Genomic DNA, 25,698 nt, shown 5'->3' with positions numbered 1-25,698 from the left:
CAAAGATGGGCACAATAAAGGACAGAAATGTTATAGACCTAACAGAAGCAGAAGAAATTAAGAAAAGGTGACAAGAATACACAGAAGAACTATACAAAAAAGACCTTAATGACAAAGATAGCCATGATGGTGTGATCACTTACCTAGAGCCAGACATCCTGGAATGCAGAGTCAAGTGGGCCTTAGGAAGCATCACTACAAACAAAGCTAGTGGAGGTGATGGAATTCCAGCTGAGCTATTTCAAATCCTCAGTGATGATGTTGCAAAAGTGCTGCACTCAATATGCCAGCAAATTTGGAAGACTCAGCAGCGGCCACAGGACTGGAAAAGGTCAGTTTTCATTCCAGTCCCAAAGAAAGGCAATGCCAAAGAATGTTCAAACTACTGCACATTGCACTCATCTCACACGTTAGCAAAATAATGCTCAAAATTCTCCAAGTCAGGCATCAATAGTACACGAAGAGAGAACTTCCAGATGTTCAAGCTGATTTTAGAAAAGCTAGAGGAACCAAAGATCAAATTGCCAACATCCACTGGATCATAGAAAATGCAAGAGAATTCCAGAAAAAATCTACTTCTGCTTCACTGACTATGCTAAAGCTTTTGATTGTGTGGATCACAACAAACTGTGGAAAATTCTTTAAGAGAGGGAAATACCAGACCTCCTTACCTGCCTCTTGAGAAACTTGTATGCAGGTCAAGAAGCAACTGTTAGAACCAGACACAGAACAACAGACTGGTTCCAAATTGGGAAAGGAGTATGTCAAGGCTGTATATTGTCACCCTGTTTATTTAACTTACATGCAGAGTACCTCATGTGAAATGCTGGGCTGGATGAAGCACTAGTGGGAATCAAGATTGCCAGGAGAAATATCAATAAACTCAAATATGCAGATGCTGCTACTGCTGCTGCTGCTGCTAAGTCGCTTCAGTCATGTCTGACTCTGTGCGACTCCATAGATGGCAGCCCACTAGGCTCCTCTGTCCCTGGGATTCTCCAGGCAAGAACACTGGAGTGGGTTGCCATTTCCTTCTCCAATGCATGAAAGTGAAAAGTGAAAGTGAAGTCACTCAGTCGTGTCCGACTCCTAGAGACCCCGTGGACTGCAGCCCACCAGGCTCCTCCGTCCATGGGATTTTCTAGGCAAGAGTACTGAAGTGGGGTGCCATTGCCTTCTCCGAATATGCAGATGATAAGACCCTAATGGCAGAAAGAGAAAAGAAACTGAAGAGCCTGTTGATGAAGGGGAAAGAGGAAAGTAAGAAAGCTGGCTTAAAACTCAACATTCAAAAAACTAAGATCTTGGCATCTGGTCCCATCACTTCATAGCAAATAGATGGGGAAACAATGGAAACAGTGAGAGACTTTATTTTCTTGGGCTCTAAAATCACTGCAGATGGTGACTGAAACCATGAAATTAAAAGATGTTCGCTCCTTGGAAGAAAAGCTATGACCAAGCTTGATAGCATATTAAAAAGCAGAGACATTACTTTGCCAACAAAGGTCCATCTAGTCAAAGCTATGGGTTTTCCAGTAGTCATGTATGGATGTGAGAGCTGGACCATAAAGAAGGCTGAGTGTCAAAGAATTGATGCTTTTGAACTGTGGTGTTGGAGAAGACTCTTGAGAGTCCCTTGGACTGCAAGGAGATCAAACCAGTCAATCCTAAAGGAAATCAGTCCTGAATATTCACTGGAAGGACTGATACTGAAGCTGAACCTCCAATACTTTGGCCCCCTGATGTGAAGAACTGGCTCGTTAGAAAATACCCTGATGCTGGGACTGATTGAAGGCAGGAGGAGGAGGGGATGACACAGGGTGAGATGGTTGGATGTCATCATCGACTCGGTGGACATGAGTTTGAGCAATTTCCGGAGTTGGTGAAGGACAGGGAAGCCTTGTGTGCTGCAGTCCATGGTGTCGCAGAGAGTCTGACATGACTGAGCAACTGAACTGAATTGAAAGGCTGAGATGCTAGTTAGCAATAAAGTATTTTAAATTAAGGTTTGTACATTGTTCTTTGGACACAATGCTACTGCAGGCTTAATAGACTACATTACAGTTTAAATATAACTTAATATGCCCTGGGAAACCAAAGCATTTTTGTGCTTAGTTTTATTGAAATATTCTCTTTGTTGCAGTGGTCTGAAACCAAACCTGCAATATCTCTGAAGTGTGTCCATGATTGGGCTTCCCTGGTGCTAAGACAGTAAAGAATCCACCTGCAATGCAAGAGACATGGGTTAGATCCCTGGGTCAGGAAGTTTCCCTGGAGAAGTAAATGGCTATGCACTCCAGTATTCTTGCCTGAAGGATTCCATGGACAGGGGAGCCTGGAGGGCTACAGTCCATGGGGTCCCAAAGAGTCAGACACGACTGAGTGACTAACACCTTCAGTTCACCTTCACATGTCCATGATAACCTCCCCCCCCTTTTTTTTTTCCTGTTTCCCATAATTCTAGGCAGGGAAAAGTGTTAGTCAGTCCTGTGTCTGACTCTTTGCAATCCCATGAACTGTGGCCTGCCAAACTTGTCTGTCCATGAAATTCTCCAGGCAAAAATACTGGAGTGGGTTGCCATTTCCATCTCCAGGGGATCTTCCCCACCCAGGGATTGAACCTGGGTCTCCTGCATGGTGCAGATTCTTTACTGCCTGAACCACCAGAGAAGCCAATAGGTGGGGAAAGAGAATGACAAAACCTTCTAGTCTGTGGGTATTTTTTTTTTTTTTTTCACCTCCCCAAGAGAAGTCCATCTCTCCTGCCAACATGACTAACAGGGTTTTGGATAGACCACACACTATGAAGCACTCACTGAAAGCCAAGAGTTACATCGCACTGGCAAGTGTGTGTTGAAAAGTGTATCTGCATTTCCCCCTCATTAGTGTTCAGGAAGTATCTAATTACAGGGAAGGGAGGGCGGTAAAAGAATAAAAGAAACTATGAGCTTCATATTTGTTGCTTCAGACTTAAAAGACTGTACACTCACCAAGATTGGTTATTCAGCTTAATTAATAAAAACAACCCTCCCCCCCACCCTGCTCCAAACTGCTGTTTTATAAGCATTCATGATAGTGGTTATGCAAAATGGTTGCAATAATGTTTCCAGGCTGTGCTAGTTGCCAGGGGTGGTGGGGTGGGGGGTGGCATTTTCTCAATGTTTAATGTGGCTAGGTGCTCAGAAATGTCGTAATTCCACAGAAACTGAACATGTCTATTGCTACTATTAACAGTGTAGGAAGTAAAGGATGAATGGGTGCCTATTTGTAACTGGAACTGAAAATGTCATCACTGTCTGGCAATAATAACCAATGATTTTTTTCGGAAGAAACTGAACCTTACCCAACAGTTTTCCCATATGACTGATGTTGCTTCTTTAAGTTTGGAATGAAAATTGTATGTATAAATTGCACCTATTCACATATAGTGGACTTTTAAGATATATTTTTTATTTTGAAATAATCTAAGTTAAGAAACAGCAAAAAAAAAAAAAACAGCAAAAATTGCCATTTCCATATATTAATTACCCAGATTTCCCCAATATAATATCTTATATCCTTCAGTTGCTAAGTCCTGTCCGACTCTTTATGACCCCGTGGACTGTAGCACACCGGGCTTCCCTGTCCTTCACCGTCTCCCACAGTTTGCTCAAACTCATGTCCATTGAGTCAGTGATGCCATCCAGCCATCTCATCCTCTGTCGTCCCCTTCTCCTCCTGCTTTGAATCTTTCCCAGCATCAGGGTCTTTTCCAGTGAGTCAGCTCTTCAAATCAGGTGGCCAAAGTATTGAAGCTTCAGCTTCAGCATCAGTCCTTCCAATGAATATTCAGGGTTTATTTTCTTTAGGATTGACTGGTTTGATCCCCTTGCTGATCAATGGACTCTAAAGAGTCTTCCCCAGCACCATAGTTTGAAAGCATCATTTCTTCAGCTCTCAGTCTTCTTTATGGTTAACTCTACATCTGTACACGACTGCTGGAAAAACCATAGACCTGGGCAGTTAGCTATTGTATGCATGTTGCCTATTTTTGGCTCTAATATGGAGAGAGCCTCTATCTAGGTCCTGATGCAGGATACAGTAATGACAGAAGTGGGGAAGAGTTAGGTGGTAAGCACAGGGGTTATGAATGGAGTTGCTAGAAATGGAAAGAGGAAATAAAGTTACTGAAACCAAACTTTGGGCACCAGCAACAAATTTCCTGTAAACATTCTGAGTACTAGTCTCACTTCTTCTGGGATTTCACTTGTTCCGATCTTTTTCTTTTAAAATTAGAGATGGATATTTAACATCCTTTTACATTAAGAATAGTTAGGAATGAAAAAGAGGGACATCAAAAGAGAGTACCAGTACTATTCTGTGAATTTCCTTCATACATAATCCTGAAATTATGTAATATTTGTCCATCCATCCACCCATCTATCCAACAAATATTATCCTCAACCTACTATATTTTAGGCACAGCACTAGGCAATAGGGATGGATAACTCTATGAACAAGATAAATATGGTCACCGACTTTATGCGTCTTTAGTTCTCTCAGAAAAGGCAGACACTGTGTAAGTGGAATGAAAGACTTGAAAAAGAAGTACAAGGTACAAATGAAACTGGGAACAGGCAAACCAAACCTATTCTGAACATCATGAAAGTCTTCTCAGTGGAGGTGATGTTTAAGCTGAGTCCTGGAGGGTGGGTGAGCTCTATCTAGGTGAATAGCTGTTGCTTCCATGGCCTTGCATGATCTGCTCCTCCCCATATGTCCAAACTCCCCATGAGCCACTTTCACTCTTGCTCGCCATTCACCAGCCAATGTTTTCTCTCAGTTCCTCAAACGGCCTGCCTGGAACTCTTCTAAATTCACTCCTCCTCACCCTCTATAGTTGCTCCTTTACCGAGATCAAGTTCCCAGTTATTCTCTAGTTTCACTTGCTTGTTTCCATCATTTTGTACAGCACTATTTTTAATCACTTAAAATTTCATTTAACTGCTTTCAATTTAAACTGGTACTTTAGAATGAACAAATCATTTCTTTAAAATAATCAGCATTAAAAGTTGAAATTTAATATGAATATGTTTTTAAAACTCTTAACACATAGCTAAAATGATAAGCATTCCTTTTTTAAAATTGTGAATGTGTATAGTACTGATCCAATTAAGAAAACAAATGATAGCATGTGGCTTTTTGATTATAAATAGTACAAAAATAATTTTAATTTTCCACAATTTCAATAAATTTCTCATGAAGTACTTGGCAAATGCAAAAAAAATAATCCTGGAGTTTCCTAATAATTACTCACAGAATAAATTTATCAAATACGGAAAGTAAGCAGTAATAGCAGAATATGTTTATCCTTTTTAAGTGATGTGTGTATACCCACACGTATAAACAATTAGGGAGCTCAATCCGCACAAGTCCCCTTGAGTAGAATTTACTTCCTAAGAGTCACATCCATCATCATTTAAATCTTGTAAATGCATCCAAGAAAAGGCTTAACTATAAGGACTGTTTATTTTGTAGGTTTTAAAGAAGCTAGAGTGCCAAAGAAGACTTTTGAAGTGTGAAGAGATTTCTCGTAATTGAAACCAACATGTCATTTATAGATCCTTATCAACACATTATAGTAAGTCATTTACTGCTTATATATTCTTCTGGGAGGGGGTCAGACATACTTTTGTGCATGAGTATCAGTGATGTTGCTTGTTAAGTGTCAGTTACAAATTGGCACTTGCCATGGGCACTTGCCATCTACCTACCTTTACAAGTATTAAATCATGTGCTTCTGCTGAGACCTTCAACTACCCCCTGAAAGGAGTTCAGGGTACAGAGTATAAATGAAGCAGGTAGTGAGTATAAATGTGCTGAAGGTGGGGAGCGGGGGTGGGGAACTGGCAGAATAGGTCTTTAGATAGATATTTTCAGGAGCCCATTTTATGAGCCTGATTCTTATATCTTCCATGTCTAGAAAAGCATTAAAATCCTTCATGGTGACAACTGATCCTTGTGACTAACAACACCTTCACAAGACTAGTAGAAACCTTCTGGAAAATATGTGCTTGATTGCATGTATTCACCCTTCACCAAAATCACATATATACTGACCTCTTTGGAGCAGATTCTTAGAGCTATCTGAAGTTCTGTCTCCTGGATTGCAATCCTCATTTTGCCCCAAATAAAACTTAACTTGAAGCTTTCTTTTAAGTCGACAAAAATATAAAAATCTATGAAAAGTCTAACATTTTTAGATGAAAATTATGTGAACTTACTGTGGTTCAAATAAGGTAGAATCTGTAATAAAACTAACTCATCTCTTCTTTTTATCACTGTAAGTTTCCAGAAAAGAGGGATTTGGAAGGGAAAAATGCCAAAATATCTGAAATAGTATTGAATGTTCATGAAACAATAAAAAGTGTAGTTCAGTTCAGTCGCTCAGTCATGTCCGACTCTGCGACCCCATGAACCACAGCAGGCCAGGCCTCCCTGTCCATCACCAACTCCCAGAGTCCACCCAAACCCATGTCCATCGAGTCGGTGATGCCATCCAACCATCTCATCCTCTGTCATCCCCTTCTCCTCCTGCCTTAAATCCTTCTGAGCATCAAGGTCTTTTCCAATGAGTCAGCTCTTCACATCAGGTGGCCAAAGTATTGGAGTTTCAGCTTCAACATCAGTCCTTCCAATGAACACCCAGGACTGATCTCCTTTAGAATGGACTGGTTGGATCTCCTTGCAGTCCAAGGGACTCTCAAGAGTCTTCTCCAACACCACAGTTCAAAAGCATCAAATCTTCGGCACTCAGCTTTCTTTATAGTCCAACTCTCACATCCATACGTGACCACTGGAAAAAACCATAGCCTTGACTAGATAGACCTTTGTTGGCAAAGTAATGTCTCTGCTTTTTAATATGCTGTCTAGGTTGATCATAACTTTTCTTCCAAGGAATAAGCGTCTTTCAATTTCATGGCTGCAATCACCATCTGCAGTGATTTTGGAGCCCAGAAAAATAAAGTCAGACACCGTGTAGTTCTCACTTAGCAAATGTCAACCTGCACTCTTCATATGAAATGATAGAGAGAGAAAATAATTATTGCATTAAGGACTATACTTTGGTATGCATTTTCAAGGTAATTAATTTTGTAAACTGTCCTTTAGTTAGATATATTGTGTGTGCTCAATCTCTCAGTCATGTCTGACTCTCTGTGACCCTATGCACCGTAGCCCACCAGGCTCCTCTGTCCATGGGATTTTCCAGGCAAGAGTAATGGAGTGAGTTGTCATTTCCTATTTCAGGAGATCTTCCCAACCCAGGGATTGAACCTACACCTCCCATATCTCCTACATTGGCAGGCAGATTTTTTACCACCAGCACCACCTGGGAAGCCCAAGATATATTTAAACAAAGTCTTTTATGGTTGGGTAATTTTTAGTAAAATGTTGAGCATTTCAGATTTTAGTGTGGAACTTTCCAAATTCCATTAGAAGTGTACTCTCTCTTCTGATCGTAGAAGCAGAGGAGAAAAAATTTCTTTGCTAAGTTTAACACTTGAGATCCAGTTAGATTTATATGGACTTGAAATAGTTTTTATGGATATTAAGGAATAATACAAAGCCTCATTTCTATTTAAATTGAACCGCTCTTCTCTTACCCAAAGCCTCACAAGCTGCCATCCTCTCTCTCCCTGCTTGGATAGCAAGGATTACTGTACTGTAACTTTGTGTAGTTCTTTCTTCCATTCACAACTTGAATCATTGAAAACTGTATTCAGCTTTTCTACTTCACAAAAGGGTCTCATCACTAAGGACCTCTTTGCTGCTGAATTAAATAGATTCTTCAGGTACCCCTCACCCCCATCTCTGCTAGTCATTCTCTTCTTTTTAAAACTCCTGAAAACTTTTTTCTTTGCAAGCTTCTTTTAATGTTTGATTTTTTTTAAAGAACTGAAACATATAATATATAAAGTGCATAAATTTTAATTGTTCAGCTTGATGGATTTTTGCACATGTATTTCACCCATGAAACCATCATCCAGATAAAGGTATGCATTATAAGTACCCTGAAAGAGTTGCTCATGTCCCTTCCAGTCCGTAAGCTCCACAAAACTAACCAGCTATTTGTCTTTTATTACCAAAGATCAGTTTCCCTATTCTTGACCCTCATTAGATGCCTGCATTCCACTCTTTGTGAGATTCATTCATGCTGTTGTGAGTAGCAGAATTCCACACTTTTACACTGCCATGTAGTATCTCATTATTTGAATCCTGTGCTCATGCGTGCCAAGTCTATTCATTCATGTCTGACTCTTTGCAACTCTGTGAATGGTAACTCACTAGGCTTATCAGTCCATGGGGATTCTCCAGGCAAGAATACTGGAGTGGGTTGCCATGCCCTCCTTCAGGGGATCTTCCTGACCCAGGGATCGAATTTATGTCTCTTAAGTCTCCTGCATTGGCAGGTGGGTTCTTTACCACTAGCACCACCTGGGAAGCCCGGAATACAGTGTACTGCAAACTACTTATCTAGTCCACTGGTAACCCTCATGCCCTCACTAAATGGCAATGGTACCTTTGCTAATCGGGCAATGTATGATTTGGTTTCTTTTCAGTTCTATTGGTCTTTGTTTGCCCCAATACCAATCTACTTTAATGTCTATGGCTTTGAAATGGTAGTGTAAATCCTCCAACCTTTTCTTCTTTGAGATTCCTTGTCTTTTTTTTGGCTTCTGCATTTCCATATAAGTTTTGAAATCACTCTGTCAACTCACGTACACACACACACACACAAATGCTGGGATTTTTTTTAGAACTGAAATTGTTTTGAGGTAATTTAGGGGAGAGATGACATGATAATAATATTGAATCTTTCAATCTATTTACAATGCATGAAGCGTTAGTCTCTCAGTCATGTCCAACTCTGTGCGACATTATGGACTGTAGCCCACCAGGCTCTTCTGTCTGTGGGATTTTCCAGGCAAGAATATTGGAGTGGGTTGCCATTCCCTTTTCCAGGGGGTCTTCAAGATCCAGGGATCGAACTTGGGTCTCCTGCATTGCAGGCAGATTCTTTACTGTCTGAGCCACTAGGGGAGCCCTCAATGCATGAAACTAACGTTAAACTAATGTTCAACTAGAAACTAAAATACCAATGTTGCATTTATATGGAAACAGTTTTTGCAGATGCAGTGAACTTACTAAATTTCTTTATTAATTCTAATAGTTTGTAGGTTCTTTTAGATTTTTAACTTGTACATTCCTGCTGTTGGTGAATAACTCATTTTATTTCTTCGTTTTTAATTTTTAATATTCATTTATTTTTCCACTTTACTGATTGTAGACCATCTATTTTAGGTATAGCTTACAAGTTTGAAAATATTTTATTTTCATAATTGTTCAATTAAAAGAATTTTCTAAATTTTATTATGATTTATTTTTTGACACATAGATTAAACATTTATTTCTTAATTTTCAAACATTTGGTAATTTTTTTTTGTTTCTCTTTGTCATTAATTTCTAATCTCATTCCTTTCTGTTCAGAGAATATACTCTATAATTTTTGCTGTTTCAGTTTTTACATGAGATGCTCTCGCACATTGTCTATTTTGGTAAAGGTTCCATATACAACAATGTGTTTCATATTCAACTTTTGCTTTATGAATTTTTAAGATATATTATTAATGCATATAAGTTTGAATTGTATATATCTTTGTTTAATTGATATTTTATCATTATAATAGGTCTTTTTAATCTCATTATTAGAGACTGAATTTTTACTTTGTCTTTTATTAAAATAATCCCTTTCAGTTTCTTTGATAAGTGCATCCTTTCACTTTCAGTTTATATTTTCCTTATATTTAATGTGTGGTTCTTGTAAAAAGCATATAATCAAGGTTTAATTTGAGATAATCTTTGTTTTCTGAAACAATATCCTACATTCCTTCCACCATTATGGTTTTTTGTAGATGAATTTAAAAAATGAAGGTAAGTTCTTTTTAACTCGTTTTTCATAATGATGACATTTCTATATTTTTTGTGCAAATTAGTTTTTTTCCTCACTCTACCATCTCAAGATATATGGATAATTTCTGTAACTCAGAGAATGCAATCAAAGTGTTGACATGAACACTTTGGCACTTGAAACTGAGGAGAAAGATAAGGTTAAAGTGTATAACCCTGAGCTTGGGACGAAGACCAATTATAATTCTAAATCTTAAAATTTGGACTTTGAATTCACTCTGACTCCAAATTTATTTTAATTTTTTTTTTTCTGAGCACTTATCATCATTTATTTTATTTTTTAATTTTTATTTTTTTGGTTGCAGCTTGTAGGATCTTAGTTCCCAGACCAGGAATTGAGCCTAGGCCCTTGGCAATAAGAGTGTGGAATTCTAAACACTGAACTGCCAGGAAATTTCCTTTATCATAACTTATTGAATGCCCATTGTGTTCTAGTCCCGGTCAGTAGGCACTGGGAATCAAAATAATCCCTGAATCGAGCTTATAGTGCTATATTAGTGCTCGGTCAATTCAATTCAGTTCAGTTGTTCAGCCGTGTCCAACTCTTTGTGACCCCATGAATTGCAGCAAGCCAGGCCTCCCTGTCCATCACCAACTCCCAGAGTTCACTCAAACTCACGTCCATCGAGTCGGTGATGCCATCCAGCCATCTCATCCTCTGTCGTCCCCTTCTCCTCCTGTCCCCAATCCCTCCCAGCATCAGAGTCTTTTCCAATGAGTCAACTCTCTGCATCAGGTGGCCAAAGTATTGGAGTTTCAGCTTTAGCTTCATTCCTTCCAAAGAACACCCAGGACCGATCTCCCTTAGAATGGACTGGTTAGATCTCCTTGCAGTCCAAGGGACTCTCAAGAGTCTTCTCCAACACCATAGTTCAAAAGCATCAATTCTTCGGCTCTCAGCTTTCTTCACAGTCCAACTCTCACATCCATACATGACCACTGGAAAAACCATAGCCTTGACTAGATGGACCTTTGTTGGCAAAGTAATGTCTCTGCTTTTCAATATGCTGTCTAGGTTGATCATAACTTTCCTTCCAAGGAGTGAGCATCTTTTAATTTCATGGCTGCAATCACCTTCTGCAGTGATTTTGGAGCCCAAAACTCAGTCACTTAGTCGTGTCCAAATTGAGCTTATATCTGGCAGACAAACAATCTATAATAATCGTAATGACTCTGATAGGAGATGATGAAGATTACTCTCGGGATATACAATGTGAATAACTAATAACAGGAATCCTTCTGGAATTCCCTGAGAAAGTGACATGTAAACACAGACCTGAAGGTTAGGAAAAGAGCAAGAAAATGACTGGATTGGAAAGGGCATGTGTGAAGTAAGTAGTCTGGGGGTAAGAAAGTACATACCGTTAGGAATAGAAAGAAGTTAGGTATGGTTGGAGGATAATACGTTTTGAAAAACATTATTTCAAATGACCTTCGCTTTTCTACCTCATTTGACCATTTACCTCATTAACGCCTGTGCAGTCCCACAGGTCTCATGGCAGTTGACCATATTACCTGGCCATTTAGTTTCTCTTTTTTTTTAAACAAGGGATAAAATATTTAAAATCAAACTGTATCTGAATATTTTAAGGCTCATTTCTGTCATCTTTCCTTGCAGATTTTGTTAACTATAGCCAAATACGTAGGTCATAATAATTATCTCTCTCTCTCTCTCACTCAGTTGTGTCTAACTCTTTGCGACTCTGTGGACTGTAGCCCACCAGGCTCCTCTGTCCATGGAATTCTCCAGGCAAGCATACTGGAGTGGGTTGCCATTCCCTTCTCCAGGGGATCTTCCTGACCTAGGGATCGAACCCAGGTCTCCCATATTGCAGGTGTGTTTTTTGCTGTTGGAGCCACCAAAGAAGCCCAATAATTACCTGTATGGCACCCTAATGTGATGAAATGTGCCAAAGCCACATACCTGTATCACATTTTTCTTGACCTTCCCTAGCATCAGAATTGGACACTCCGTCAACATTCCAATGTATAGCCCTTTTCTTTTTAAAAAACTTTTTATTGTATATTGGAATATATCCAGTTAACAATATTATGATAGTTTCAGGTGGACAGCAAAGGGACACAGCCATACATATACATGCATCCATTCTCCCCTCAAACTCCCCTCCCATCCAAGCTGCCACATAACATGAGCAGAGTTCCCTGTGATTGTATAGCCCTTTTCAATACAGAGGATCCTAAGAGCTTTCTGGTATTATTCATGCTTGTTTTTGTTATGTGTTTAAAACAAACAAACAACTATGCATGTGTGTGTCTGTGTGTAAATTGCTTTTGTGACAAAATTTCCTGCTTTAGTTTTCACAGAAAGATACTATTCACAATATATAGGTGAGTGCACTCAACACAGAACAGTTTTATTAAAAAGGAAAGATGTGGAAAGCTAAGCCAACTTACTCGTAGTGAAGGGTGCCAGATGGGCCAATGCAGTTTCAGCTGCCTCAAGGCAGTGAAGATTGGACTCATCTTCACCATACCTGTGATGCAGGGACTTGTTGGAGAATCCTGTGGGCTGATACAGCAAGTTCTCGTTTCCACTGGTGCCAACTTTTAAGAATGGAGGAGAAAGTGGAGTAACACATCTATGGCAGAATAATGTCCACAGGTCTAGAGTTGTTCTGAGGTTCTGTCCAACTTGAAGGGTCTTTATGTCTCCACAGTCTACTGAAGTTGTGCTGGATTAGGAAGATATCAGTGTTACAAAGATAGATCAAATATAAAATATTTATTAAAAAAAAATTCCATCTTTTTACTCTGAAGGGATGAGTCACTTCACTGGAGTGAAAAAAATCCAGAGCTCTTCCCACCACCTATTAGCAATGGAGGGCCAGGGCCCCACATCCATGGAAATCTGAGGTTGTGTCCACACTGAGGTCAACCACCTGGGTATGCGAGACTGCCTGCCTGCTAAAATACAGGGACCTTTGAAAAAGGTCATTGTAGGATGACTGGAAATGTTACCAAAAAAGTACAAAGCTATTATTCTAGATTATTATGGTAACATGGTGGGGTGGGGGAAACCACTGAGTAGGTCATCAAAGAACTAGTGTTTTAGAGGCAATTCCAGACTTCAGTTACGTGCTCTTGAGCACTTAAACTTTTAGCTGCTTCACATGTAGTATGAATAGTACCTGTATGTCTGCTCCACAGGGCTTTATAAATAATAAACTGTTACGTACATAAGTATTCTTTAGAAACTTAATGAGGCAAGATATTTCCAGGGGGCAGCAAGAGGTGAGATACTGCTGCTGGGAAATCAGAAATATAAAGGTGACAAAACCATTACAGAAATACCAGAACAGTGCACAAAGGAATAAGGAGGTTTATGGCAATAGCATATTTTTGGTGAGCACTAACAAATTCTAGCGAAGTGAGAAAGAGGACGGTTAATGATAAGCTTCTGCTGTTTTTCTGATACCAGCGTTCCCTGCCACAAGCCTTTCATTTGAGGCAAAAGTATGTGCATTTTAAGTAATGTCCGTATCTCTGCTTCTTCACCACAGAGCACAGGCTGGGGATCCCTAGAAAGTCACTGGGTTCACTTCTTAGTTCTTGAATTTTGATTTGGTTCTTTTTCAAAACTTCTGAGCCTTTTTTTTTTTTTAGTCGTACTGAAGTTTGACTTCAATTTCCTTAAACAGGGTAAGTGTAGTTTCACTGTTTCATGGAGAGAACTATTTCTGTGTCTGTTAATTAATTGTGCTGGTTTGTAGTCTTGGTGTGATACCCCCTCATGTTCCTAATGACCTTTGATTTTGCTGAACATCATTATAATGAAAAATCATCTCTGGAAATAATTCTTCAGAATTTCATTGGTTTCCATCAGGCTCCTTGGGAAGCCAGCAGTCTGGGATAAAGGAAATCCCAGTTTCAGGTTAGGAGAAGGCAATGGCACCCCACTCCAGTATTCCACTCTAGTCTTCCACTCCAACCCACTGTAGTATTCTAATATTCTTACCTGGAGACTCCCCATGGACAGAGAAGCCTGGCAGGCTACAATCCATGGGATCGCAAAGAGTTGGACACGACTGAGCAACTTATAACAAGGCACTGAACAGTACTACGGACTGCTTGGCTTATAAACAATAGAAACATTTATGGGATCTGAGAAGTCCAAGATTGAGACATGAGCATGGTTGTATTTGATGAGGGCCTGGTTTGTAGCTGCAGTGCCCACTTTGTGGACGTGGCAAAGCATCTCTCTCAGTTCTTTCATAAAGGCACTTAACCATTCATGTTTTTTTTTTTTTTTTTCCTTCCCAAATGTCCCATCTTCTAATACCATCATCTTTGAGGTTTAAAATGTCAACATGTATTTTGGGGGGACATGAACATTCAGACTATACCAGATTGATCTAGCCATGGAGATATATTGTGAAGAATTGTCTTATGAGGTTATGGAGACTGAAAAGTCCCATATCTACCATCAGCAAACTGGAGATCCAGGACAGACAGTAGTGTAATTCAGTTCAAGACAGGAGATAAAATGAGCTCAAGCAGTGAGATAGGGGAAAAAAGGGCAAATTCTTCCTTTTATTCTTTTCAGGCCCTCAACAGATTGGATGATGCCAACCCACAATGGAGATGGCAATTTCCTTTCCCAACTCCAGTGATTCAAGTACTCATCTTATCCGCAGACACCCTCATAGACACACACAGAAATGATGTTTAATCTGGGCACTTTGTGGCCAAGTTGACAAATGAAATTAAACATCATAGTCACTTTTAGGAAAATGCTTACTTACCCTGTAAAGCCTCATTCTGTTTTTATTTATTTTCTGTGGGAAGTGGTAACTCAGATTATTTAGTCTGCCATGATCACAAGTGAAATTTAACGTCTTCCTTTTACTCTAAATCCGTTGTGCCTCTAGATAATTCGAGGAAGATAATTATCTCATCTTAAAAGATTTCCACAGATGGTAAAACTATCCCCCAAACTTGACATTCAATATTGCCTTGTGTGAAATTCTAATGTTGGAATCTGTGTTTGTAACAGGGGACCCTTGAGAAATCCCATGTAGTTGGTAATATTATAGTTGCCATTTTACAGATGAGGAAACCAAGGCTACAAGGGGTTCCTGGACCTAGTTCCAACATGTGTGTGAAGGGTTCTCCACATCAACAAACAATTCTTGGATACTAGCAGAGTGACCAAGAATTCAACTCAATTCTATGATTATAAAATGCATAATTATATAATTATAAAATTGTTATGATGATATATGTATATTTGATTATCTGAAAAACCAAATATATATATATATATATTTCTTATAAATCATAGCACTGCAGGGGTAGAAAATGAAGATGGAGAGTACAAAACACTATATTGTAAATACCTTTCTGACTTTTGCCTGTGTCTTTTAGATATTAATCACTTTACAATTAATGCTTAAGGAAAAGAACAAGTAATACAAAGAGGTTTTTAACAAGTCCCTTAAAAGGGGTATATTATCCAAAATAGTATCTGTAAATATATTCATATTTTCAAGTCTGTTGGGTCTACTAGACTTAAAGTTCACCTCTGAAAGTCATCAGTGCAAAGACATCTTAGATTTGAATGAATATGACATATCACCTAGGTCAGTAATTCTAAACCAAATAAGTATCTGACACCCAGAGGACTTTAAGGATTTATGGGGAGAACTTTTCAAGTGCACATGCTGCTTCTTGTGTTCTAGTGAGCCCCTCCAGTAGGGCAAAGGTGTATCTATACTTCACAGGCCTTACCTTAGCCATAATTACTCCTAGGAGAGTGTAGATTTTTTTTCAGGATTATTGTTACCTGAAAACTGGGTGAATGTTGAACCAAAAGACACATCAAGCAAAAGATCAAGAGAAGGAAGGATTTACTATTTGCAGCAAGTAAGGAGAATGGCAGGCTTTTTTCCCCAAATAGTGTTTCCAAAACTGCAAAATTGGGGAAGTTTTAAACTAGGGTACATTCATCTTCACGAAGAGGCTTGAGCCTTTAGTCTGGCATAATTGCAGCAAAGACTGACAGAGTCCAGGCTTTTGTTGACTGAAGTCACAAAGGCTAGAAAAGCTGCTGCTGCTGCTAAGTCGCTTCAGTCGTGTCCAACTCTGTGCACAAGTCATATTTCTGATTCTAATTTTTCTTAATGATGTCTGCTAAAGTTAAATTTTGTTGCCAAATTTGGTGTTTTGGACATTAGGGTAATTTGTACATACAGCCAATCCATGACTAATAGTTCTTAAAGCAAGTTTAGATAGAACTGTTGATTTTAAATAAACTGATTGCTCTTTTCTTTAAAAAATGTGGAAGAACAGTGTACAAGGTCTGTGTCTCTTAAATGTATTAGAATGAAATCACACTAGAATGTGACATTTAAAATAAGTATTTTATCTAAACAAGCATCTTGACTCTTGGATGACATCAATGCAACGATTCTTCTCAAAATTGCTGAGATCTGTTTGAAGTTGCCTGTGGCTGATTATGGTGATCACAATCTCTGTGTTCAGTATTGAGATTCTGTAGTCTGTATCATCCTAACAGCCTTTAGTTTTAATATGAGTTAAAATTAGGCAATGGTAGTTGAGCAGAAAAAAAAAAATGTGTGCAGAATCTACCTTTTCTTCCATCAGATTTGTTTCATGATTGTTCTTTGGTTCTTCTTTGTAACAGTAGAACTTTCAACAGATTAGGATAATCATCAAATTGATTTTATATAAATTGATTAGTTCTTTTCTCCAATCATTTTGGTTACAGATGTCAGTATCATTCTCCAGAATGAATTTAATGCAGTAGCAATTTTCATGATGACTTGGAAATTGTAGTTGTGGGAAAAAAAAGAGCCGGGGGGGGGGGGGCGGGTCATGATTTTCACTATGAAAAAGATTTTGCATAAGGAAAGACACTCGGAGTAAGGTAATCCAAGACCTGAAGGCAAGGCTTAATCTTGGTGACTGAGTCAGGGCATTGAGCTTATATTTGACGTCTTACTTGAAATATGGCCTCTCTTTTGTCAACTACCAAGTAGTCCTGTGCTGAGTCATTAGGTTCCCCACGGCACCACAGGGAACACTGGTTTTGTATTCAATAACATTATTTCCTCTGGCATCATTCCTGACACATAATCAAAAGTCTCTTATCCAAGTTAGAAGCTAGCCTAGTCCATACTAGTTTGAAACTGTATGTGATACTGGCCCCAGGAAACATGGCTCTCTACAGCACTTAAAAAGAGCATGATTTTGACACTCTTGTTTTGAAGGTGTGACCATTAATTTACTGGTCATCTGAAGATTTGTGATGCCTCCAAAATTAACATAAAAACCAAGAAAGTGATTGCTCCTTATCTTCTGTGAGCAGTGTGCAAGTTCATATATACAAGTTCTGACTGTAGTTAGTAAGATAGAATTGAGGCTAATGGAAATAAAAACAGGTTAAAATGGACAGTTGAATGACAGAGAAAATTACCCAATTACTAGAGAGACTTTAGATTAACTTCAGATATAATAGACTAGATTGTAACTACCTGTAAAACTTTAATAAATGGAAGTAGCCCTTTTTTGCTATCAGGAATCGGTGTTGGTATTATTATTCTCTATAAGTAAAGGAATATAGAAAGAACAAAGACACTGGGGACAGGAAGACTGGTTTCTAATTCAATTTTAGCTTTTATTGTCTGTGAGATACTGGAAATTACTTAATATCTCAGAATCTTACTTACTCATCTGTAAATATATATAGTAGCATCTATTTTGTAGGATTATTGGGAAACAGAATTTGCATCTATTAGAATATTTAACATATGGTTCATTCTCAATGAATCCTTATAATAACAATATCATCTCTTTGCACATGTTATTAATAAACATTTGACATGAGTACATTTGTAGCAATTTCAAAAATTGTGTTAAATAATAGATGAGTATTGATAATCATTTTTATCTTACAGGAAAGGTTTTAGACATTTGAAAAATCTTGTGGTATTAAAAGTTCTAGGATATGCAGTCTAAGCACGGAGTCCTAACCCATGGACCACCAGGGAATTCCTTTGATTCTCTTTCTCTCTCTCTCTTTTTTTTTTTTTTTGGTGGGAGGAGTGTGTGTGATTTTTGGTAGTAGTATAAGACAATATGCCTGTTTTTAGGGATTCATTTTTTTTATGAGTGATAATTTCATTTATGTGGAATAACTTTGGCTCTTCAGAGCTCTTCTGAATATGGAAGGTATTTCTCTTTGACAATAATCTTGAATAAAAATTATCTTGAAAGATTTTATATGCTTCTGTCTTTTTAAACAAGATATGCTTATTCATGACTTCATCTCATTTTGATGCTGTTATAAATCTGAACATAAATTACTCTGTTGATAGAGTGATAATTTCAGAAATTGTTGAATACTTTATAACATTTACTTCTATATTTCACTACTGCTGGTTCTTTTGAATTTATTCTTTAATTTTTTTTCTGCCTCCTTGCTTTTAGACTCACTTCTCAGTATTGTCAGTTTCTTAGCTTCTTTTAATTAGTTATGGACTTTTCAACCAGTTTAGCAAGTCTATTAAAATTATGAAAAGTAGGAGTACCTTGGGTTTCAAAGGTGGGTCAGTGGTAAAGAATCCGCCTGCCAACGCAGGAGACACCGGTTTGATCCCTGGGTTGGGAATGGCAACCCACTCCAGTATTCTTGTCTGGGAAATCCCATGGACAAAGAAGCCTGGTGAGCTACAGTCCATGGGGTCACAAAGAATTGGCTATGACTGAACACGCATGCACGCACGCATGCACACACACACACACAAACATACACAGTTGCTGCTGCTGCTGCTGCTGCTGCTAAGTCGCTTCAGTCGTGTCCGACTCTGTGCAACCCCGTGGACTGCAGCCTACCAGGCTTCTCCGCCCATGGGATTCTCCAGGCAAGAACACGAGTGGGTTGCCATTTCCTTCTTAAGTGGAAAGTGAAAGTGAAGTCGCTCAGTCGTGTCTGACTCTTAGCGACCCCATGGACTGCAGCCTACCAGGCTCCTCCATCCATGGGATTTTCCAGGCAACAGTACTGGAGTGGGGTGCCATTACCTTCTCCCAACATACACAGTAATAACTTATAAATGTGAGTCTCTCCTAAAACAAAAATGGTTGAACTTTAGATAAAGACTGTAATCTTTACAGTTGCTCAGAGAACTTTGTGAATTCCTGCTTTCCCATTCTGCTCTGGTGAGTAGAGTTATTTGAAAACTAGTTTCCAGTTAGGTGTTTAATAAAGTGTTTAATTAAGTCTTCTATCTCTTAATATTTCCTATGTGCATACAAGCTATTAAGCTAATAGAAACTTTTGACATTGTCATGTATGGTTTTAACAGATATGTTAAAATTAAGTAGTTTGCTGGTTATTATTTTAGATCCAAAGAATTTTGAAAACTGCTCTGGAAATGTTATACCAGAAAAAAGAGTTTTATTGAACAGTAACAATAAAAACAAGCAAATTTAGATAATGCAAACATCTTCCTCTGGACTTCACCTTCCTAAGGCAGGTCTTACTTATCACCCAGTACAAAGCCTGATTGTACACTGAGAAAGCCTGCAGTCCTTATTTACATTTTTCCTCAGGGCTTGATAAACCCTGTAAAGTAGGGACTGCAAAGCTGTTCTAGCAGTCAGGCTGTAGGGACGTTTTAAAGCATGATCTAAACATCTCAGTCGTCTGTGCTACAGAGAGGAGAGGATCAAAAAAGGAAGAACCTCAAGATCAAATAATGTTTCTGGTATGCATGTTACTTCCTTTCAACTGGAATATTTTTGATTTGTCTCAAGGAAGCAATGAGAACAATTTGCTTGAATCTTATATTTCAGGCTTGTTTTAAATTCATTATTGCTTATTTTCTTCCAGGTGGAGCACCATTACTCCCACAAGTTCACAGTAGTGGTGCTGCGGGCCACAAAAGTGACAAAGGGAACCTTTGGTGACATGCGTAAGTTCTCTTATTTGCTCTTCTGTTGAAAATACATAAATATGATTCACTCTTCAGTGGCTTGAGTACCTTGACAAGCCAGGGGCTGTCCCTTCTTCAGATGTAATTATCTTTGTCTACAGCTTTGAATGATAACATTTCAAATGGTTCTATGATGCTCTTTTATCTGTTGGAATAGTGTTCTATGTTGACTTTACATCAGTTGTGAGTTCAGTTCAGTCGCTCAGTCGTGTCCGACTCTTTGCGACCCCATGAACCGCATCACTAATTTCCTGTCCATCACCAACTCCTGGAATCTACCCAAACCCATGTCCATTGAGTCGGTGATACCATCCAACCATCTCATCCTCTGTCGTCCCCTTCTCCTCCTGCCCTCAGTCTTTCCCAGCATCAGGGTCTTTTCCATTGAGTCAGCTCTTCACGTCAGGTGGCCAAAGTTGTGAGTACTTGGAGTCAGATAAAATGACTGTCCTATGACATACAGAGTTTCGGATTTCAAAGACATTTGTATTCTCCTTTAGAAGGAGGACTGAGTCAAGAATTTAAATTACCTGCATCTGTGAGATATTGTGCCTATGGGATTTTTTTTACAATGCAGTTTATCTAATTCTTACTCCTTTAAGTTGTGTTTTTTATGTGTGAAAATAGCTATAGAAACTGGTGTGGGACAGTTTGAAATGATGTGAACAAAGGCCTGAGGATAATTTTGAGTTAACTTGTTGGCAGTATCCTTCTCTGTTTTAAAATGCAGTTTTCCTGGTTAATCTTACCATTCAAATGACTGGGAGTCATGGATGTGGGAATACAAAGAAAAATGAATAAGTACTGTGATGCTGAATTGGGTAAAGTTAGTTGTAGATTATTGCTAAAATATGGAAATGGCAATCTACCTCTCAGAACAGGTTCTGAGGAAAGAATGGAGATTGCCATTAATCAGTCTGGGAAACAGGGAAGTCTTTCCTGCTGAAATGGCATTTAAACTGGTACTTGAAGGAGGAGGATCTAGTGCTGAGAGCAGGGAGAGTCTCAGGCAGAGAAAATAGCATATTCAAGGGTGAGAGAAGGGCAGAGTACTTGTGAGGTCGTGAGCTGTTGGACGTACAGCAAAGGTGAAGGAGAATGAGACTAATTCAACAAGGCTGCAATTTTATCAGAAATGCAGCAGGAAGAACTTGATGGCATTTGAGTCACAAGTCACGTGATTCTCCCTTTATTTTAAAATATATTTGTTCTGCTTATGGTTGCTGGGGGAGGGGGGAAGGATGGCGGGAAAAGATAGTTAAGGAATTTGGGAGAGACATGAGCGCACTGCTATATTTAAGATGGATAACAAACAAGGTCCTACTGCATAACACAGGGAACTCTGCTCAAGGTTATGTGGCAGCCAGGATGGGAGGGGGTTTGGGGGAGGATCGATACATGTATAAGTGTGGCTGAGTCCTTCCGCTGCCCACCTTAAACTATCACAACACCATTGGTCGCCTATACTCCAACATGAACTAAAAAGTTAAGAAAAATGATCTTGCCATAGTATGTTAAATATATTTGAGGTGACTGTAGAATATGCTTTTTATATTTAAAAATAGGAGTGACTTGAGCTTGTTGAAATCACAATGAAAATGGGCCACGAGAGAGAGAGGTTAAATACTAAGGAATGAAGAATTTGAGCTCAAGCCTTCAGTGATTGAAGAAGAGTGTCCAGGAAGTTAGTAAAAGTTGGAAATCAGGGGGTGACCAGGAGGTGGGATCTGATGAGCAATGCTTCTCAGGAGACATGATGGAACAAGGACAATTTCTTTACATCTAATCTGATCAGGGATTTATTTTCTAAATTTTTTCTCATACAGTGATACACTTCAATTAATCATGCCTCTGCCAATGTTTTTATTGTTAATTCTTCTTTTGCTTTTTATACTACTTTGAATTTTCATCAATTCAATGAGAGTTCACCAGAAGAAAGGTATTTGTGAAAAAGAAGTCAAATCAGATGCCATATTTAAAATCTGGTAACCCTGTGACCTTGAGAAAAGCACATGCCCTACAACTCTAGATGTACTGTTGGTTAGAAAAGCCATTTATAATTCGACTAAAGGCTATGTCAGTGACTCATCAGCCATGCAAGTTACTGACCTAATTTGACTTTAAAAATTTTCATTATCTCTTATACAAAGTAGTATGGGCTTCCCGGGTGGCTCAGTGGTAAAAAAATTCACCTGCCAAAGAAGGAGACACAGGAGACGTGGGTTCAATCCCTGGGTCGGGAAGTAGGAACTACTTACCTTGGAGTAGGAACTGGCAACCCACTCCCATATTCTTGCCTGGAAAATGCCATGGACAGAGGATCCTGGAGGGCTACAGTCCTTGGGTTTGCAAAGAGTCAGACAAGACTAAGCACATACATATAAAGTAGCAGCATCCTTTTCTGTTATATCAGTGCAGAACTCTGTCCTAGAGAGACAAGGATCTTTATTATGCTTGAGGTGAGGTCACCAGCAGTTTAAATTCTACTCTGAATCTCTTCAACTAGTATGGATCTGATTTCTGAGCAGTCAGTACTTTCTCCATAATCCTCAGGTGCTTTGGCAGTGCTTATTTATTGTAGTTCTGGAGAAGGAAATGGCAACCCACTCCAGTATTCTTGCCTGGAGAATCCGCTTGACAGAGGAGCCTGGCAGGCTATGGCCTGTGGGGTTTTGAGAGTCGGACACGACTGAACGACTGAGCACACACACACACATTTATTGTAGTCAAGACTGGAAAGAGAGTAATGTCACAAATGTCGTTTTAAACCTACTTGAGTTGATATTGCTAACATTATTCAAAAATAAACATTGGACATTAATTCATCTCGCAAAATAGCCAACAGGTATGTTTTGGATCCCCATAGTGTATACAGCACAGGTTGCTCTCCTGAATTCCAGAAAGCTTGTTATTTATTTATTGACGTATTTATTTGCTGGCCATGCCAGGTGCCTTGTGGGATCTTAGTTTCCTGACCAGTGGTTGAACCCAGGCCCACAGCAGTAAAAGCATCGAGTCCTAACCGCTGGACCACCAGGGAATTCCCCAAGGCTTCTTTTTTAAAGTGAAGCACCCATGAAAAGGATAGTCATCTGACATTAATCACTACTGGAGAAAGGATTGTGTTGTGAGATTCTCCTAACATTTTTAAACAGCATTTGTCATTTGACTTTATCTTGCTTGAGTTATAATCTTTTTTTGAGGGGGAGGAATTATTGCCACCCCGTGATGTCACCTTGACGAGTTTACAGAAAGAGAGTCTTAGAGAAATAAATTCAATAATAAGGTTGGTAAGCAAAAGTAGAGGGACAATACACCGTGCCAAACTATTTTTGAGAAGTTGTAGGTGATTATTGTGAGAAAAGGCATGGGCCGGCCTGAGCTGTCACTTAAGGGTCTTGATGGTGTTGCTTGGTGAGCTTGGTCCATACAAATTACCTAGTAAACAGAGTTTGGCATGTTTGTGCATAGAAGTTCTTTAAAGATAGCCAAGGATAGAACTATAAAAAATGTCCTAAGATCTGCAAAGGATGACAGGAAACTAGGCGCACTTCTGCTGTTGATAGTGTCTACATTTATTTAAAAAGGCAAATTTCCATATAGGTTTGCATGTTGGTAGAGAAGCGTGACCGATTGCTATTGGGTTTTTCAGTTTTTCCTGTGCATGTGGCAGCTGAATCAAGGATGCCACTTGAATCAAATAGCTGACACCTAACAAAATACCTATGTCTGATTTTTTAAAAAAATCTAATACTAAGATTGTATCTATTTTTTATTTTGTCCCTTGTAAAGCCCTCCTATTCTAACTAGCTTCATTTTGGAATACCATCCCATGTTGCTAAAACATCATCACAGCATCAGGAGCACCCCACAGTCTCTCTTGAGAGGAGTAAGAGCTGACATCTGAATCATAACATCTCACTCTTTTCCTTTTTTTAATTTTTTTTTTAACCTCAGAGCACTGGGCCAGCCAAGGACAAGACAGCCCCTTCCCAGACATTGCTGTTAACCTCGGTTTGTTCAAATGTGTCATTAATACCCAGGGCTTCAGGGCCACCTTTCCCTGCCTTCGTACGCTCAGGCCATATGAAGAGGTAGTTTGAAGTTCAGATACGCACCTGACTCATCCTGTGTTGCTCAGTTGCTAAGTCATGTCCGACTCTTCGTGACCATATGGACTGCAGCACGCCAGACTCCTCTGTGCTCCACTGTCTCCTGGAATTTGCTCAAATTCATGTCTGTTGAGTCGGTGACTCACCATAGACTTATTTTTAAAAAAGTAGTTTGCATTAATTTGACCTGCCCAGGAGCCAGTCGGTTGTGCCAGTGCCAAACGTTGGTTGGATTAGATAACATTTTATTAAATATTATATTAAACTCTGTATTTTGGATTGCTCCTTTCCTCTTCTAACAGAAGATATATATTTGTAGAATGAGCACGGCAACAGTACAATTTCAGTTGGTTATTTAGTTTCCTTTGTGCATATATGAAACAAAGCACACATCCCTGGCCACAAATCTCATTTTATAACCAAATAAGATCGCTGGCACAAATGCGGTAGCTCCTTCATTGAATTTCTGTTCCTTTAAAGAAGCTGGGGAAAACAGATCATGTATGATAACAACTGATAATGGAGGCTTGTCTCAGAATTCAGAACTAGGTTGATGAAATCATTGACTAAGATGAAATCCCTAAGGGTGATATCAGATAATAAATATCATAGTGTTCTTGAAACAATAAAATACCTTATCAATGCTCAACATTTTTAATATCCTAATTATGCACATGTACTGAGAATTCTTGTCTCCTTGGATGCTGAACTCTTCACAAAATTAGCATCATAAACATTAGGGCTTCTAAGGACAGTTATAGAAATGCAGATAGATCTTCTTTCAGCATTCAGGAGACAACAAAGCTTAATGCCAACATTTAAACTCTATGAAGAAAATAAAAATACTTGGATGAATTGTGAACTCATTGTATTTAAACCAATTTTTACAAATTCTTCCTGCTTAATATTTTAAGGAAACTTTTCAAGGTTCTTTTTTTTTTTTAAGGATCCCACACTTTAATTTTTCATAATGTCTTTGTCTATGGGTAAAGTGTATTTATTTCAGATAAACTCAACAAGATCTGTATCAAATTCTTCATTTTTAAATAGCAGATCTGAGGCTGACCTAGTCTCTCCAGATAGTGCTTCTCAAACTTTAATGTGGCTATGAATCACCAGGGGATATTGTCCAAAATGCAGATTCTGATTCAGAAGGTCTGGGGAGTAGATTCTAACACACAAATGATGCAGACATTGCCCATCTATAGACTGCATTTAGGGAGGCAAAGTGAAGTCTCTCAGTCGTGTCCAACTCTTTGCGACCCGTGGACTGTAGCCCACCAAGCTCCTCCATCCAGGGGATTCTCCAGGTGAGAAAACTGGAGTGGGTTGCCATTTCCTTCTCCAGGGGATCTTCCCGACCCAGGGATTGAACCTAGGTCTCCCACATTGCAGGCAGACGCTTTAACCTTGTACCACCTTGGGGAGGCAAGGTCTAGGCAATTTCTTTTATGTTTGCTTATTCTGAGTCTGGGGCTTCTCAGGTGGTTCAGTGGGTAAAGAATACACTTGCAGTGTAGGAAATGTAGGAGACGGGGGTTTGATCCCTGGATCAGGAAGATCCCCTGAAGGAGGGCATGGCAACCCATTCCAGTAATCCT

At 39.0% G+C, this 25,698-nt stretch overlaps 1 protein-coding gene across 3 annotated transcripts in view; it reads left to right on the top strand.

Moving 5' to 3' along the window:
- Positions 1–25,698, top strand: part of PLA2G4A (phospholipase A2 group IVA) — a 173,750-nt gene that overhangs the window by 28,496 nt on the left and 119,556 nt on the right. For 2 of the 3 annotated variants that reach the window (XM_025285465.3, XM_044942711.2), the window contains exons 2-3: positions 5,518–5,620; positions 19,883–19,964. In XM_025285465.3, the coding sequence (XP_025141250.1) occupies positions 5,588–5,620; positions 19,883–19,964 (115 nt within the window). In that variant the 5' untranslated portion in view covers positions 5,518–5,587. The remainder of the gene's footprint in view (positions 1–5,517; positions 5,621–19,882; positions 19,965–25,698) is intronic. The other variant, XM_044942712.2, reaches the window with a different exon arrangement.

The sequence above is a fragment of the Bubalus bubalis genome, chromosome 5, assembly GCF_019923935.1.
Source record: "Bubalus bubalis isolate 160015118507 breed Murrah chromosome 5, NDDB_SH_1, whole genome shotgun sequence".
In the NCBI taxonomy this organism is placed as follows: domain Eukaryota; kingdom Metazoa; phylum Chordata; class Mammalia; order Artiodactyla; family Bovidae; genus Bubalus; species Bubalus bubalis.
Note: the sequence above shows the minus strand (reverse complement) of the source record. Positions and strands in the feature narration are given on the sequence as shown.